Source organism: Hoplias malabaricus, chromosome 4 (genome assembly GCF_029633855.1).
Source record: "Hoplias malabaricus isolate fHopMal1 chromosome 4, fHopMal1.hap1, whole genome shotgun sequence".
Classification (NCBI taxonomy): Eukaryota; Metazoa; Chordata; class Actinopteri; order Characiformes; family Erythrinidae; genus Hoplias; species Hoplias malabaricus.
Window position 1 is genome coordinate 42,937,822 of NC_089803.1, and position 18,582 is coordinate 42,956,403.

General features: G+C 39.3%; 2 protein-coding genes across 3 annotated transcripts in view; one reads left to right on the forward strand and one right to left on the reverse strand.

The window, feature by feature from the left end:
* The window catches only part of ccdc146 (coiled-coil domain containing 146), a 33,228-nt gene that overhangs the window by 176 nt on the left and 14,470 nt on the right, over nt 1–18,582 (forward strand). For both annotated transcript variants that reach the window (XM_066667082.1, XM_066667084.1), the window contains exons 2-9: nt 1,372–1,539; nt 8,809–8,891; nt 9,125–9,334; nt 12,163–12,220; nt 13,353–13,529; nt 13,615–13,688; nt 14,078–14,305; nt 16,272–16,458. In XM_066667082.1, coding sequence (XP_066523179.1) covers nt 1,375–1,539; nt 8,809–8,891; nt 9,125–9,334; nt 12,163–12,220; nt 13,353–13,529; nt 13,615–13,688; nt 14,078–14,305; nt 16,272–16,458 — 1,182 coding nt within the window. In that variant the 5' untranslated portion in view covers nt 1,372–1,374. The remainder of the gene's footprint in view (nt 1–1,371; nt 1,540–8,808; nt 8,892–9,124; nt 9,335–12,162; nt 12,221–13,352; nt 13,530–13,614; nt 13,689–14,077; nt 14,306–16,271; nt 16,459–18,582) is intronic.
* On the reverse strand, nt 1,373–5,437 carry fgl2a (fibrinogen-like 2a). The gene is made up of 2 exons (XM_066667086.1): nt 4,765–5,437; nt 1,373–3,758 (listed from the first exon to the last, which is right to left on the reverse strand). The coding sequence occupies exons 1-2, from the start codon at nt 5,396–5,398 to the stop codon at nt 3,052–3,054; spliced, it is 1,341 nt and encodes a 446-aa protein (XP_066523183.1). The 5' UTR covers nt 5,399–5,437; the 3' UTR covers nt 1,373–3,051.

The window sequence follows — 18,582 nt, forward strand, 5'->3', positions numbered from 1 at the left end:
TGAAGTGTAGTTATTGTTGGCTAAATTAGGCTACAGATTTACTTAGAGATAGTGGAGGTCTTTTTAAGGCACGACGCCAATATAGAGACACAATAAAATGTTAAATGTACGTTAGATTTTGAGATTAAAGTCAATATTTAAGGGCAACTTATGAGTACAACTGAAAACTAAAGTGAAGCAAAGTTGGACTGTGGGTTAAAGGAACACTACGTAATATTTTTACCTTATAATTACAACTTCAAAATCATTGTGATGCTCCATTGAGCTTCTGTAAGGAGAAAAGAGCATCTGTTTTTGTTACTACAGGCTCAGCACTGCATAAACTGCAATATGTAACTCTTGGAGGAGAGCTGGAAAACACCACCCTCCCCATTTATTTCAGTTCAGTGCTGTAAAATTTAATTGCATTAGGGGGTGCCCCAGAAGCAAAATATCAAAATCTTACCTAGTGTTCCTTTATGGACACTGATGGTGTATTATATGAAGCCATTTCGTGGTTTAGCCAGATAAGCCTTAGCTCAAATATGGCCAGTAGGAAAAGAGCTGAGGAATGTTCCCCGTGGATAGTAATCAGTTGACACAATCTAATTCAGAATTTTAGGAAGCAATAACGTGCATTATACAAGCTATATAATTAGGCTTAAATTAATATACATATAATATCCTTGGCTCAGGACTGTGGGGACTACATTATGTGACTTTTTAAAATTCTTCCAGGCTTTAATATCAGTTATATTTGACCCCCCTGCACTGATGTTTTTACCTCTTTTTGGGGTTCCAAGGCTTAATCATTAGGGTCAGACCCCCAGCCTCCCTTTAATTTGAACCATAGGACTGTAAAAGTGCGGCTTTTTATGAATTACAGTATTTAAAATAAATACCAGTTGATTTAGGAAGCAAAAGACATTTACTTGTGTGTCAAAGTTGAGGGCTCTAAAAAATGTTGAATTAGAAAAAGGAGTCACTGCATAAAAGCTTGGGAGCCACTGGCTTAAGTTTCCAAGCTAACTCATAAATCCTGTGTTGTGGAACCGCTCCCTGGACTGGCTCCACTGTTATTAATTGTTTCTCAGTTTGCCACTGCCAGAAATCATTTAAGGCTTAGTGTTTGAGGCTTTCTGTGTTGGTTTGTTTGTGGTGAAAAATAATTGTACGCCTACACAAGGGAGTGCACATGAAAATAATATTTATTATTTCAAGATGTTTTTTTTTCTTCCTCCAGTACTGACAAGATGTTTCATATAACATGTTGTATAATATTTACTATTTGCCTATCAAAGGCTGTTTACATTAGAGACAGCTTCACTAAAAAACACCCATAGGGTTCAGCCAAATGTGAATGACTGTTCCCCTTTTTGAGTGTGTTTGCAGATCATGAGTCAAGCAGAAGGGAGCAGTGCTTCTGCACCTGGAGGGGATGAGGAGCAGGGTGTCTGTGAGACTGAGGAACCTATCTGTGCTTTAGCTCCTGAGGCTGATTTACAGGAGGAACGTCCCAGTCACATCTCAGCCAGCCCAGCCTTGCAGTGCCTAGAAGAGGTAACAAACCTCTCCTGTAATCTTGCCTCCTACATGAGCTAAATACCTCTCAGTAGTTACTAGACTGAAAAAAAAACTAATTTAAACAAGAAGTAAGTATGCGGAATAAGTAATGTTAGGTCGTCAGTTGATAAAACATCCATGCCTAAAGGAATAGTTTGACCATCAATCTAGTCTTCATAAATCTTTATAATTCATAATATAATCAGCATATAAACAGGCAATAATTATCATCAACAATTATCAAACTAAGCAATATATTGCTTAACAGTATGATACAGTTAAAAGCACTTATGATGATTTATACAGTACTAAATAAAATTGGCAGAAATGGCTTGTATAAGTCCATGAGATTATTTGCCCAGCAACTGTGGTTTCATGCACGCGTTCAGTGATTTAGAATGCTAATTTGTGGTGTATAAGCTTCCATTACTCATTGCCGTTCCAGTGCAAAGCTAAAGCAGCAATCTAGTAACAATCTGTGGAAAACATACATTTTTACAAATTAAAAATAAATGTAACACATTGGGGGGGCACGGTGCTGCAGCAGGTAGTGTCGCAGTCACACAGCTCCAGGGACCTGGAGGTTGTGGGTTCGATTCCCGCTCCGGGTGACTGTCTGTGAGGAGTTGGTGTGTTCTCCCCGTGTCCGGGTTTCCTCCGGGTGCTCCGGTTTCCTCCCACAGTCCAAAAACACAAGTTGGTAGGTGGATTGGCGACTCAAAAGTGTCCCTAAATGAATGTGTGTGTCTGTGTTGCCCTGTGAAGGACTTGCGCCCCCTCCAGGGTGTATTTCCGCCTTTCGCCCAATGATTCCAGGTAGGATCTGGACCCACCGCGACCCTGAACTGGATAAGCGCTTACAGATAATGAATGAATGAATGTAACAATTGGGAGTTTGAATATGTGGTGTATATGAAAACTCAAGCTACTTTCTTTGTCTTACAACGTTTTTATTTTAATTTCTATTTAAAAAGTTACAAAGCCAGGTTAAAACACATAAAACCAGTAAGTGACAAAAAAAGCATTTCAGTTCGCTATTTTTGTTAATATGGACACGAACACATCCAGATTTAATACGGAACTCTCTATAATTTCTGATAAAGCTAAACTATTTTGCCACACGTATAAAAAATATAACACTGCCACTGGTACAGAACACATTTTTAAAACAAACTATTGTAATCTTCTTATAATACTTGCTCAGATATAGAACATCCAAAAAATAAATACTGTACATTTCATCCTTGGCTTTAAACCATTCCTTCTAGATAACGTCTTACATTGCAGTGAAATAAAAGGACGTTAGATGGCAGTATAGGACAGATAGGTTGTGCAAAAAAGACATGGAAATAACATTTACAGCAAACATTGTTTGCTCTCTGCTTCATTTGCAAAACTGATTTTCACCATGTGATGAGTTGCAGAGTGGCATATTTGTTGATCTCCAGATGAACGTCCAGGATTACCCATTGCCCCCTAATTTCATTTCAAACTACTGTCATAGTTTGTTTACGGTGCATAATTCTTTGGCCTAATCATCATTGAGACGGTTTTGAAAGCTTGCCTGTAGTTGGTAGGGTATTGTTCGGTGGTCATGTTGTGCCACGTGCTCCAGAAGATGCCATCCCTCTTTCCTTTGTACTTTTTGTAGTAGTATTTTCCGTTGAGGTTGGCAGACATGCAGGCGTCGAACCACCAGCCCGAGCCATAGTAAGCAGCGCAGTTTCCTGAGGGGTACTTGTCATTGTCTTTGTCTCGAGTAGTGAAGAACTTCTGGTCATGGTTAAAATTCTTGCCGAAGTGCATGGCGTCCCCAGCTGTCCCAGAATAACCACTCAGAGACAGACGGTAGTTGAGGAACTCATTGGCCACATAGAACTCATCATACTTTGCATATTCGCGCACGCCGGCAAAGTCTTCCAGCTCGATGCGCAGGACCATGTCTTTGGCCTTGGTGAGCAGGTGGATCCGATCATTGCCAAGCCAGAACTCCCCCTTGAGGTTCCCAAAGCCCTTCTTGTAGTCAGCCCAGGAGCGGTTGAAGCTCACACTGCCGTTCATTCGGTGCTGTATGACGGTCCAGCCTCCTCCGTATGTCTCCATTTCACAAAACACTTCAAAAGAGCCATTTCTAGGATCAGGGGTTACTCTATAGACTCCGTTCTTCTTCTGCTCCATGATGTTGTAGTCTGAGCAGTCTCGTGGTGCTAGGATATCTGAAATGAAAAAATGGAAACGTCAGATGTGAATCTAGTCATTGTCTTCTCCAGGATCTTTAACCTGAACTGGCTGCTGCATTCTTTTGTAGTTAGAACACAGTCTTTCAATGAAGTATATGCTTTTTAAATGTTATGAGGGTTTTTCTTAAAAAAAATATATATAATGAAAATTATTTCTTGACGAAACATACATTGGTACCAAAGATTTACATTGCTTCAGAGATCCCTTTTGCCACCTATATTGATGAACCAGTTAGAAATGATGTTGAAAAGTATTAAAATGTTCTTTTAGTGCCCAATATATTTTTTCAAGGTTAGGCTTAAACTTTGACCAACCATAATATTTTAAGTCCCATGGGAATATTTTGGTTTATGTAATTATTAAATAGACTATAATATTTAATGCCTGCACTGTTTATTTTTTATTTCCTTTTTTTTAATCGCTGACCTTGGATACACAGGGTATATGTAACATTCCTGTTAATCATAGAGTCATTCCTATTCACGTTGCAACCAGTTTACTGCCAGCAGGTAACTGTGCCTATGCATATTTCAGACACACTGGGAAGATCCTGATCGGTTCCATTCAATTCATCTCAGAAATTCAACATCTGTTTTTTATAAGGGGGTAAAAGGGTCATGCAGACTTTTTTGTTATTATGCAGTGGAGCTTATTCATTTTCATTGGCTGATCAGATGATTCCTTAGCAAATTGATAGCATCTCTAGAGCCAATTTCATTTTGGAAGTAAACTTTGTTATGGCTAGTTTGCATTCCCCAACTGATTTTTTGGAAATCACAGTCATGAGTTTCAATATAGATATGCAAGGCGTAATTCAGATAGCAGCAGTTTTCTACTGTTGAAGTTCCCTACAGCTTATTTGCCTCTGTTAAAACTAAGTAATCATTTAATACTTCACAATGAAGGACATGCATGATATATGTGACAGGTGTCATTATTCAAACCTTTTATCAGCTTAGTAAAAAACATTTCTGCTCTTACGTTGTGGTGGACCCACAGCAGCACACTCTGTTGTGCAGGAGCTGCTGAGCTTTTTGATGACTCCAGTGAGGTTGGCCACTCTGTTGTCCACCACTTCTTCCACATTCTTCAGGTTGAGGCCATCCAGCAGATCCAGTCGTGCTTGCAGTGAGTGGATTTGCCCACGTGCGTTTTTCAGGCTGATGGACATGCGGGTCATCTTTTGCTGCATCTCCTGAATTATATCATTACCGGAGCTGTCATTCATGGGCGTTCTAGAGCCCGCGTCTCCTCTGCCTTGATCATCTTGCGACCGAGCTTCAGAGACATCAGCCTGTGGAATACAGTCTAGACAGGCACTTCTCAGCTGTCTCACAGTCTCTTTCAGGCTCTTGAGCTCTTTCATGGTCTTCTCCAGCATTCTGAACTGCTTTGGTAGCTGAATGGTCAGAGGAGGCAGGGTGATCTGGTAGGGGCAGTCACTATCATCTCCGCACTGACCAGCAGGCTTCAGCTTCACCTGGGAGCAGGTTTCAGATGCAGACACCTTCCCAGACACACCAGAGCTTCCACTGGTCCCAGCTTCTAAGCTAAGTGTGGCAGCTGCCAACAGAGCATATATACACGCTATGATCAGCCTCATGATACTGAGCATCCAAAGAGTGTGAGCTGACTGAGAGCGGGCAGGCAGACTGTCTGTTTCTGTGCTCGCAGTCTCATTAATATCTGAGCGAAGGCAGAGTGGGAAGCAGTGGGTGGGGCAGCACTGTTGGGTAATATGTGTGCACCACAGCAGAGTACTTCAAGTAGATTAGTGGGACTGCTCTTCTCTTTCCTCAGAACACATTTTTCCTCAGAAAAATTAGTCAAGTCTCACAAGAATAGCTCTGTATTTACTGAGTTCACTTTAACCTCAGTGGAATTCTGAGTAATAGGAACTCTTACATTATTGTCTTTCCCTGCACGTGCCTCCTGTGTGGGTATTTATTTTTATATTGTTGTCTGTGTTGAATTAGAAGCAGAATGCCAGTATTCCCTTCTGTACACATTTTTGAGGGAGCAATCACATACTGAAATCATTACAGCACTCTCTTTGCATGATGTCAACACTAGGTTTCTTATGGCAGCCTTGCATTCTTCACATATATTGGTACAGGTTTGAAAAGCTTGCGGGCCGTTTGAATCTCTCCGTGAGACACTGTTTATCATGTGAAGTTAGAGTTCAAACACTAAGTTTAAGAGAAATATTTACAGCCTTTCTTTTTCAAAATACATCTTATAAAACAATAAACTAGGAAGCCTTAAAAAGACAGTTCAATTTTCTAAAACCAAATATGTAATGCAAACCCCATTTCCAGAAAAGCTGGGACACAAAAAAATACAATAAAAACTACACACATCTGTTTTTTATTATTTCACTTGAATGTTTATTTAAAAGACAAATGGACAAAGAAAATAGTTTTAGGGTTTTCAGTGGCAGACTTAATTCTGTTTGTTTAATATAAACACATTGAGAGGTTTATGCCTGCAACTCGCTTAAGAAAAGCTGGGACAGAGGAATATTTACTACTGGGTCACATCTTTTCTTGTAATTACGCTTTTTGATCGCTTATGTATTGAAGATAATAATAATAATTGTTGGCGGCACGGTGGCGCAGTCACACAGCTCCAGGGACCTTGTTGAGTGGGTTCAATTCCCGCTCCGGGTGACAGTCTGTGAGGAGTTGGTGTGTTCTCCCCGTGTCTGTGTGGGTTTCCTCCGGGTGCTCCGGTTTCCTCCCACAGTCCAAAAACACACGTTGGTAGGTGAATTGGTGACTCAAAAGTGTCCACAGGTGTGAGTGAATGTGTGTGTGTTGCCCTGTGAAGGACTGGCACCCCCTCCAGGGTGTATTCCTGCCTTGCGCCCAATGATTCCAGGTAGGATCTGGACCCACCGCGACCCTGAATTGGATAAGCGGTTACAGATAATGAATGAATGAATTAATAATAATTGTTGCAAATTTGCAAGTGGAATTTTTGCCCATTCTTGCCTGTATACAAGACTTAAGCTGCTGAACATTCTGATCGCTGTTGTCTGATACTCCTTATCATGATGTGCCCTGCATTTTCAATAGGAGGCAGATCTGGATCACAGGACAGTCAAGCACACACACTGTTGTAACTTGTGCTGAATGAGGCCTGTCCTTGTCCTGCTGAAATAGGCATGGAGTTCCTGGCAGAAGACGTTGCTTGGTGGCAGCATATGTCTCCCCAAATGCCAGTAGTGCCTCTGTTTTACCTTCACATTTACGTCGATCACACATGCTGTGGGCGCTGACGCGCCCTCATGAAATCACAAATGTGATAGATGTGACAAATGTGCACAGACAGGTAACACTCTGGGTGGTCTGTTTTATCTTTAGCGTGTAGAATCCAGCATTCGTTTTCCCAAAAACAAAACCTGGACTTGTCTGACCCCAGAACAGGTTTTCACTGATTCCACTTGAGCAAAATGCAGCTTTTATAATTCACTTGTGTCATTGCATCAAGTACCTTGTATTTTATGTTATATTTTAATATTGACAGTCTGCATTAAGTGTGGTCTTAATTAGCCTTTTTTACTGCATATTCTATCCATTTTTGTTTTGAGTCAGTGCTGAGGCATGCATTTCAAACATGATTTCATCCATCAGTGGCTGCATCTCACTTCAAAGCCCAGCTCCCACATGGGAGCCTCATGCCTTACTCTAAAGAATACATGACCCGACTGTAAACTGACTACAGGCTTATCATTGTCCAGCTTTAGGAAATGAGTATCAAAAGACCACTCTGAAAAAAAAGTGATAGCAGTAGAATGCTGGCAGATGAAATTAATGATCAGTAGTTTCCTTCAAATATTTGTCACATATTGTTACATTTTAGTAACTTTAGAATATATTTTTTAATTTTTATTTTAATTTTATTTACACCTTTGGGTTTTTGAGAAACAAGTGGGATACATTAATTACCAAAACAATGTCTTGATTCAACTGGCCTCTGAAAAGGATGGAATAAATACTTAAGAAAAAAACAAGGATAGTATTACTACTGCTTTTGTAATAATAAATACCATAATCTTTTTTACAGAAATTACTTTGGAGACAGTAGTGTTGTACTACCTGCAATCCAGGATATTTGGGTTTGTAATCAGCTTAAACAATGTTGTTGCCTGTCATGAGCAACATTGTGTGCATCAATGGAAAGCCAGTATCTTTTGCTTTTTATTTGCTCTTGCTTCATCAGCTGATCCCATTTTTTAATGATATAAAGCTGCGTTATACGAGTGTAAAGTGCATATGTATCCTTGACCCTAACTGATATCATTTTGAGGCCTGTGAATACTTGAGCTTTTGGTCAACAGTCAGTTGAGTTTTTGACTTCAAAACAAGTCTGAAGGTGGAGCCTGAATTTGTTTTTCTGCTTTTGTAGTGGAAACAAATGCAGATGTTCTCTCTTTGTCCTTGTCATGATAACCTATGGAGATTTTAGGGATAAAAACTACAATTTAGCTTTCCGATAAACCACAATCAAAGCTCAACCTTATTCGTTTCTACTTCAGTTCTAGAGTGTTTTTTTTAAATGTGTAAAGCCGGTCTCTCTAAAGCCTGCAAACACATGGATGGTTTTAAGATGTTAAAACATGTCTGGAACACATCCATTTGCAAGCAGCCTCCAGAAGCCCCCTTTACTTCAGTTACAGCTTTCTCTCTTCTAGGCTGGCTCTACACTAGATTTTGAAACATTTTTTTGAGGATTGTATTCAGACATCATATTATTAATATTGTCAGCTACAAATATTTGAAGATTCTAGTTCACAAAATCATAACACAGGTGTTAAACAGGCCACATAACTCTAGACAATGTAGTTTCTTTTCTTTATGTCCCAGTGCTGAGGAACTACAAACACTTGCCATTAAGCATTTTGACCTTTAAAGGAGCAAAGGTCGTTTTAATGTTATGACTGATCAATGTATATTGTGTTTGTCTTTATATTTTATGCTTTCAAAATTAGTAATGAATTTGAATGAATCTTTTTTTCCCTAGCTATTCTCAATGGGGAAGATCAGTGGGGCTAAAGTAGCTAGACTGAAAGCCAGTTTTAATTTGCTACATGGCATTCTGAGAGGGTAAGTACTGTCATACAATAGATAATATGTAGAACTCTATGCTGTAGCTCATCCAGTATATGATAACTATGTGGTGACTCCAGTTCATATGGAACAGCTCACCACCACAACTAATATGATATTTAACAGGCAGAGAAGGTAAAAGTAAAAGTAAAAATCCTCTCCGGGACAGTTCTGGGAAGGATTTTTACTTTCTGGCCCAGAATTTCTGGATTACAGGCTTGTTCTTTTAGTTCTCAGGAGTCTGAGCTGCATCTGCTCCAGGAGGCCAAGCGCTTTCGTGCAGAGCTTGAGCATCAGCAGCAGGAGTTGGAGAAAGCTGAGCAGTTTCCAGAGGGCCAGGACACGGAGGTCAGCCGCATGAGGCACCAACTTCTCCAGTTCTACAACAAGATCCGCCAGGCTGAGGACAGAGAGTACCAGATGCTGTACCAACTTGAGTGGTAGGCTTCTTCTAGTGACAGTTGTATTTATTTATGTATTTATTTATTTTTTTAACAAAAAAGGAAGTTGTTGTAGAAATATGGTGTCATGATATTTGAAAACATGTCATAAGACATGTATCTTGATACTTTGCTTTTTAGAAATTTGATATCGGAAGAGACACAGAGTCATGTGCCAATATTTAAACATAAACATAATGTTGAGGAACTTTAATTAAAACCATCTGGGTTTACATTTGGTAATGCATTTAAATGAGGAAAAAAAAAAGTTCTGAATGTATTACAAAAAAATCTGCTCTTCTGGAATACAGTACAGTACTTCACAAAATATTAACATATTGATATTAATATCAAGGCACACTTTCCCAAACCAACATCTTTGTTCTGTTTGCTAAAGTTTGCTGACGCCTGACAGTCCTGTTCCTCTCCTCCCAATGTCCCAGTTTAACACTCCTCTCCTTGTGTCCAAAAGGTCAATGACGCCTCCAAAATACAGATTCCAAACAAACACTATGTGCCGTGCTACATCCAACATATCCAGGAAGGAAAAAACTGCTTTGTCAGTTATTTTACTAAGTCAGTATAAGGACGCTTGTAAGAGAAGCTTTTAGATTTCACAATATATGATATATGCTGATCAGAAATAACATTACTACCACCTCCTTGTTTCTCCACTCATTGTCCATTTTATCATCCTAACAGAGATCCTGTGGGAGCACTTTGTAGTTCTACAGTTACAGACTGTAGTCTATCTGTTGCTACACATGCTTTGTTCTCCCTTTTCATCTTGTTCTTCAATGGTCAATACCCTCAGAGAGCAGGTATGATTTGGGTGGTGGATCATACTCACCGCTGCAGTCACACTGACGTAGTGGTGATCTGTTAGTATGTGTTGTGCTGGTATGAGTGGATTCGACATAGCAGTGCCGTTGGAGTTTATAAACCCACTCACTGCTGGACTGAGAATAGTCCACCAACAAAATATATCCACTACCTAGATAATACCAGCTCTGCTATTCAGTTCTGGCTTTAACTTGCCCTCACCCACTTCACCTCGCCACTTCCCCTCTGGGGAATCCCTGATATCATCTTAAATGTTGCTCGATTTCTTTATGGAAATGTGTTAAATGAGCCCTCTGAGGGTTCAAGTCAACACAGATGTTGAGCAGAACCTTCCCAGAATACATTGCGACATTATGCAACTTCCATAGCAACAATGAAAACAGTGTCAGACAAAGAGGTTTACAAGTGTAAACTGAAATCAAATTAATCTTCACAATGCTTAAAATGTCAAAAATATGTAATACACAATTACAAAAAGATATATTTTACCCTGTCATCAGGTTATAAAGTTGAAAAGATTTAGTCCCTGTTCACCTCATGCGATCACTTTTTGAACTCTTCACCTTTTTGTCAAATTGACGTTGTAGAGAGTTTTAGCAAATGTAATGTGCAAATTAACAAAGAAATCAATTCAGAGGGATGCATATTTGTATTTGTTGCCAGGGGCGAATTTGTTCCAATTAAAACCCACTCCTCCTTGCCCCCATTCCCCTTGTATTGTGGCCACTTGTGTGATGTAGGTGCTATGCACTTCCAAGTTGTCAGTGGAAATGAGCGAGAGCAAACGAAAATTGGAATTGAAACACAGCTCTCCTGTGTGGTGGTCCTGTGGGGATCGACCATTGAAGAACAGTGGGTTTAGCAATAGTTGGACAGCAATCTTTAACTGTAAAACTACAAAGTGCACATATGCAGTCAGTAGACAGTGAGTGTAGAAATAAGGAGGTGGTAATTATGTTATGGCTGATAAGGAGGTGGTAATTATGTTATGACTGATTGGTGAATGTATGTGTTTAAATCAGAACAGAAATATTCAACATAGTTTTAATAACATGTAACAGTTGCATGATCCTGTAGTAAACAAAACAATAAAGTTTTATGATATATTAATAATACATTCATATATCTTGACTACATGTGGTATTGACAGTTTGTATGGAAGCCAAGATCATTTTCTCCCATAAAGAAATAGGCACATAACACCCAGATGCTCTTCCAACAGATGCCTGTAAAAAAAAAGTAAACTCTATACATCTACAGCCAATTCTGTACTGAGGAATTCGCCTTCTGCACTGTACTGGCACTCCAAAGCAATTTCCTGTGGATAGTGTAACAGGAATTCTCTGTAAATACTGTATATCTTTGTTTAGGTGGACAAATTTATGTGTGTTTTTGGACAGATATAGACTCCTGAACTCATTTGTACAATCAAGTTAAACACTGAAATTACAAACAAAGCTTCATAGAGCAGTTTGTGGCAATGTTTAAAAAGTTAGTAGATGTTATGACGTTATGTTTTTCTCAGAAAGTTAAACACAAATAAACTGCATGCATTTTTTAAACAGATGATTCAGAACTCTGAACAAAAACAATAGTCCTCAGAAAACCCAAATTCCTTTAGCTTTCTAAATCAAGAAGTTTAATTCGCTCCATGACTGCGGTAAAATGACATCCTTGTTTTTGTCTAGATTTGTCTCAAATTAAATTCATAAAACATACTCTGATTTGTTTCTCTCTATCTTTGAAAATATCCCAGAGCACACAGAAAGTTTTTGATAAGTCTTAAACTGCAAACATGCTGAGCAAAGCTGCTATAGAAACCACAAACTCATAAATATAACAGTGATTACAACAGGGGGGAAAGCTGAGCAAAAATCTACATCTTTGCAAATGTTCATGTTCCTCTTTCTTGTACCCAAGTTGATCATCATCTTTCTATGAAAAACTATGAGTGGTTCAATATGTTTTGTGCTTTCATATTTCAGTCTCCGAGAGGAAAAGATTTGTCTTGAGAAAGATTATGAGAGCCAACCTAAGCCTGTTGTAAGTATCCAAAAATTAATTAGGAAAGAAACAAAGTACAGACCCTGACTTGGCAGCTGATGAATAGTAGAGTAAGAGGAGCACAGCAATTTATTGTCAAAATACATTGTGTCCCTTGAGTGTCCCATATTTACTACTAATTCTTAATGAAGCTGTTTATGATCATGGGGCCATACATTATGAAGCTGAAGAAATTCTTTATGTGAGATAATTATATGAGATAATGAAATATAGTTTCTCATTTATAATGAAATGGTAATAAATATTACCCAAGTACAGTAAACGTGACTTGAGAGTTTATGTATTTTAAATAACTATATATTTGTTAGAAGTATTTATTACTATATAATTTTAAACAAAAAAATCATTATGTTATAATATTTCTGTCAGGATTTAATTCTAGATGTTTATTTCTACACTGCAGTGTTAATTACTTAGGTAGGGTTAAGATTTTCTGCTTGAGTATACAAAAATTGTTTTCACCAATTTATTTTCACATATGGACCATATGGACAGGCTTATGAATGGTTTCTTTTGAAGCTTTAACAATGTTTATATACTGCATTAATCTATTTCTGAAAAGGAAGGAGTATTGGTTTTTCTATTTTATGGGCACATTAAAAGTAAATTTGCAGATTGCTGTTTTTTTGCTGTGTTACATCTGAATCATATCCAATGAATTTCTGGGAGGCATAGTGTCACTGTCACACAGCTCCAGGGACCTGGAGGTTGTGGGTTCAAGTCCTGCTCTGAGTGACTGTCTGTGATGAGTTTGGTGTGTTCTCTTTGTGTCTGTGTGGGTTTCCTCCGGGTGCTCCGGTTTCCTCCCAAGGTCCAGAAACACACGTTGGTAGGTGGACTGGTGACTCAAAAAGTGTCCAAAGGTGTGAGTGTGTGAGGGAATGTGTGCCTGTGTGTCACCCTGCAAAGGACTGACTCCCCCTCCATGGTGTATTCCTCCCTTGCGCCCAGTGATTCCGGGTAGGCTCCGGACCCACTGCGACCGTGAACTGGATAAACAGTCACAGACAATGAATGACTGAATTAATTAATTATTGCTTTCTGCATTTCCTCACATCAGGGCCTTAAGTGTAATTAAGGTTTATGACTGTTTCCAAAAAACGGCTTCCAGGAACAGGAGAAACTGTACCTGGCTATGAAGGAGAGCTGTGAGGAGATAAAGAAAGAGATTGCCCAGCGACGACAGGAGATTCGAAGTTTAACTGAGGACCTGGAGGTTCGTAACAAACAGGTGCAGAGAGAGCAACGGGAGCTTGAAGAGAGGAAAGAAACAATTGAGAGCAATGAGGTATGTTACACCTGTCAATCAGACAGCTGTCGTCTTCAATTTGTCCTGCAGGATGTTTGATGTCTATTTATAATTATGACTGTAGGCTGAACTGGCCCAGCTGCTCTCCATGCCTGGTCAGCTTGGGAAGGAGATTGAGAGAATTAGTCGCAAGAAGATGTAAGTGTTTATTATTTAATTCCAAAGAAATGAAAAGTTGGCCCATAATGATCCTTGATTTGGCTCTCTGAAAATTTACAGTAACCCCATGCCCTCAACCAATAAGAGAACAAATTATTTTTATAATGAATATACTTACTGCATTTTTATTTGCCTTTGAACTTGTATTTAAAATACTTTAGTAACAAAATATAGCTTTATTTTGTTTTATGAAATACATTTCTATAAATTTGCCCTCACCCACTTCACAAATTGTCAAGGCAATTCATCTTTTAGTACTCAGTGATCATATTCAAATTCTCAAAGCAATAAGGGTTGAAAGATTACTTTTTGTTTTACTGTGTTTAGGAGTGCTGTAACAGGTGTCTTTATGTATCTGTGTACAACAGGGATGTGGAGCAACGTAAGTCTGTCCTGGAGGAGCAGCTGCAGGAGCTGGCAGAGCTGAAGAAGCAGACTCAGGCACAGTGCAGGCAGCTGGAGGAGGAGCGCAGGACAGTGGTGAGGGAGCTAGAGGGTGGTAGGGTTCACCTGGAAGCAGCTCAGCGAGAGAACAACATTTTGATCAAAGAACTGGAGATGACCAAGGAAAAAGAGGCCATCCTTCTAGAACAAAGGTGAAAAATTACACACAGAACACTGCAATTCTGATCATTAAATACATTCTATTCATATAACTGTAATCACATGGTCAACTCTAAACAGAAAAAAATCCCAAATATACAATGTGGAAATAACAAACTTTAAAAGTCTTTTGTACTGCCATTTTCTCATATTTTATATATTCCCATTTATGATGTTTGTGTGGTTCTTTGCACCAATAATATATCTTTTTTTCTAAAGCATTCAAAATCATTTTCTGAAGCTTTTATCCCTTAAAATAAAAGTACATTTTTATTGGAACTTTTCAACTGATATATGTTAACGGTCTCTGTCCTGTCTGGTCTGTACTCTCTCTTTTTCAGCCCAAGGTGAAAAACTTTTACGAGTCATATTATCACAATATGAGAAAAACCTGTGTCAGAAAAGTTGAAAAAGATTTATTTCAGTAATTCCATTAATAATGTTAAACTTGTATATCATACTCATTCATTACACACAGACTGATATATTTCAAGGGTTTATTTCTTTTAATTTGATGATTATAACTCACAACTAATGAAAACCCCAAATTCAGTATCTCAGAAAATTAGAATAATGTGAAAAGGTTCAATATTGAAGACACCTGGTGCCACACTCTAATCATCTAATTAACTCAAAACACCTGCAAAGGCCTTTAAATGGTCTCTCAGTCTAGTTCTGTAGGCTACACAAGCAGGGCAAGACATAAAAGGTCATTGCTAAAGAGGCTGGCTGTTCACAGAGCTGTGTCCAAGCACATTAATAGAGAGGCAAAGGGAAGGAAATGATGTGGTAGAAAAAAAAGTGTACAAGCAACAGGGATAACCACACCCTGAAGAGGATTGTGAAACAAAACCCATTAAAAAATGTGGGGGAGATTCCCAAAGACTGGACTGCAGCTGGAGTCAGTGCTTCAAGAACCACCACACACAGACATATGCAAGACATGGGTTTCAGCTGTCGCATTCCTTGTGTCAAGTCACTGTTGAACAAGAGACAATATCAGAAGCGTCTTGCTCAAAAAGGACTGGACTGCTGCTGAGTGGTCCAAAGTAATTTTTTCTGATGAAAGTAAATTTTGGAAATGAAGGTCCCAGAGTCTGGAGGAAGAGAGGAGAGGCACAGAATCCCCATTGCTTGAGGTGCAATGTAAAGTTTCCACAGTCAGTGATGGTTTGTGGTGCCATTATATCTGCTGGTGTTGGTCCACTGTGTTTTCAGAGGTCCAAGGTCAACACAGCCGTCCACCAGGACGTTTTAGAGCACTTCATGCTTCCTGCTGCTGACCATTTTTATGGAGATGCAGACCTTAACCCCATAGAAAATCTATGGGGTATTGTGAAGAGGCAGATGCAGTACACCAGACCCAACAATGCAGAAGAGCTGAAGGCCACTGTCAGAGCAACCTGGGCTCTCATAACACCTGAGCAGTCCCACAGACTGATCGACTCCATGCCACGCCGCATTGCTGCGATAATTCAGGCAAAAGGAGCCCCAACTAAGTATTGAGTGCTGTACATGCTCATACTTTTCATGTTCATACTTTTCAGTTGGCCAGCATTTCTAAAACTCCTTTTTTGTATTGGTCTTAAGTAATATTCTAATTTTCTGAGATACTGAATTTGGGGTTTTCATTAGTTGTCAGTTATAATCATCAAATTAAAAGAAATAAACACTTGAAATATATAAGTCTGTGTGTAATGAATGAGTATAATATACAAGCTTCACTTTTTGAAAGGAATTATTGAAATCACCTGTTTTATGATATTCTAATTTTATGACCAGCACCTGTATACTGCCTTAATCTATTTAATTTTTAAAAAGTGAAGACTTTTATGTATTCCATTATACAGGCCCTTTAAAAGCTATAAAGTGCTGGTTGTTGGTTACGGGTAAAATAATTATTATTTGATGCTGTATTCAAAACAGTAGAGTGTGTTTGTTATTTGCTGTTACACACAGAGGCCTGATGGACATCAATATGAACCACACCATGGTGGAAAAGAATTCCCTTCATGAGAAACTTGCTCGAAAAATGCGAGAGAAGGACAGACTGCTGCGTAGCCTTAAGAAGATGCAGCTGCAGCTAAAAGTGGCAGAAGATGCCCTATCCCATACTCAGGAGCTCTATGACCAAATTAAATCCCAGGTTAGATTAAATTTAATAAGCAAAGAGAAGATATACTAAATGAGCATAAAACAGAAAAGCAGCAAGTAAAAGTTGTGCAGTGGAGGGATAAGTATAGGATATTGAAGTAAGTGTGTGTGTGAGTGTGTGTGTGTGTGTGTGTATATATATATATATATATATATATATATATATATATATATATATATATATAAATCCATATGGGCATGCCATATACTCACAATAAAATATACATATTTATAAACATGTGTACATACACATGAAAAGATAAAAACAGAAAGTAAGGAAATTTGTGTTAGCTAGATTATTTGTAGTTGTTGTAACAATGCTTCTTGGCAATAAATCTTATACCGTTGGAAAGGCTATTAATTTCCCTTTTAAATGGTGCCACATTTGTAAGGAACATGCATTTGTGGGATGAGCAGTAAAGCTGAGTATGTGGGTTGCCCCCATGAAAAATTTAACAAAAACCCTCTCTGCCAATGCCAAACAGCCTATTCTGCCGTTGACTTGTTTGATGGACTGGATGATTGGAGTTTGAAGAAACAAGACTTATTGGCATTTTATTTTAACAATTCATTTAACAAACAGAAGCCTCATTAGCCTGTGGAAGAAAAATATACAACCCCAACAGCCTGGCACCTCCTCCTCATGCTAGTCACCAGCCTGGTCACACACTGCTGCGGGATGGCGTCCCATTCTTCAACCAACATTTGTTGCAAGTCAGCCGACGTGGTTGTGTTGGAACACACGCCCAAGCTGATCCCACAAGTGTTCAATGGGGTTGAGGTCAGGACGCTGGCAGGCCATTCCATCCTCTCCACTCCCAAATTCTGGAGGTAGTCTCCGATAAACCCCGCACTGTGGGGGCGAGTGTTGTCATCTTGGAGGACAGAGTTCGGAGATATGAGACTGTGGAGATATGAGATTGCCACTGGTTGCAGAATTTCATCTCGATATCTCTCTGCATTGAGATTGCCTCCAATGATGACAAGCCTTGTTTTTCCAGCGAAGGAGATGCCGCCCCACACCATCACACTGCCTCCACCAAAATATGTTACTCTATTGGTGCAGCAATCAGCATAGCATGCTCCGCGTCTTCCCCACACTCTGACCCTATGATCCAACTGCCGTAGACAGAATCTGGACTCATCACTGAACATAAGATTCCTCCACATGTTCTGGTTCAAATGCAAGTGTTGCCGACTCAGCACAAACTGGCCAGACAGTAAAAGGCAGTCATGTCAGGCCTCCTAGCAGCCCGATGAAACTGGAGATTGACTGCATGCAGTCTGTTCTGGATTGTCTGGGCAGAGCCATTGGCCATATCATTCTGCAAACCTTGACTGCAAATCTGTAGAAGACAGCCTATGGTACCTAAATGCTGACAGGGTGAGGAAACAATCTTCTTGGGATGTGATCATCTTGGGACGCCCACTTCACGGCCTGTCTCTGACATCCCCCATTATATGGAACTTGGCTCAGCTTGAAGTTGCCCTATCGCATGTGCCCTATCCAGATCAGTCAAACGTGACACGCTGATTCTTGGAGCAGACACCTACTGATCACTGTAGCAGGGCCCATGCTCACAGGTGCTGCCTGATTGGCACCTGATCAGTAGGCGTCTGCTCCAAGAGGGGTACCAGAAGCTCAAAGCCAGTGTCAACAGCAACAGCAAAATAAGCTGTTTGGCGTTGGCAGAGATGATCTGGCAATTTTTTCATGGGTGCAACCCACAGCTGTTTTGTTCATCCCACAAATGCATGTTCCTTACAAATGTGTCACCATTTAAAAGGGGAATTAACAGGCTTTTCAACAGTATAAGATTTATTGCCAAGAAGCATTATTACAATAAAAAAAATAATATACCAAACACAAATTTCCTTACTTTTTGTGCTAAGTTAAGATTGTAGAGCTGACAATGATATTTCTTTGCACATCACTCCATTTACTGGCACTTGTGATTGATAAGGTACACATTGTGTGGCAGACTGAAGAAATTAAGGCCAACTCAGCAGCTTGCATTGTGAAATATGTTACTAAGATGTGTTGATTTTTTAGTTTTTCTGAAGTGTTTCCACTGCTACAAAAGTTTGGAACATTAGAATTTCCGGTGGTTAAAAG

Bases quoted from the DNA above. Each gene is read 5' to 3' on its own strand.
- fgl2a (XM_066667086.1), bottom strand. From the start codon at position 5,398: ATGCTCAGTATCATGAGGCTGATCATAGCGTGTATATATGCTCTGTTG. The intron at 3,759-4,764 runs GTAAGAGCAGAA...TTTTCATTTCAG, and splicing joins TGCTGTGGGTCCACCACAAC to ATATCCTAGCACCACGAGAC.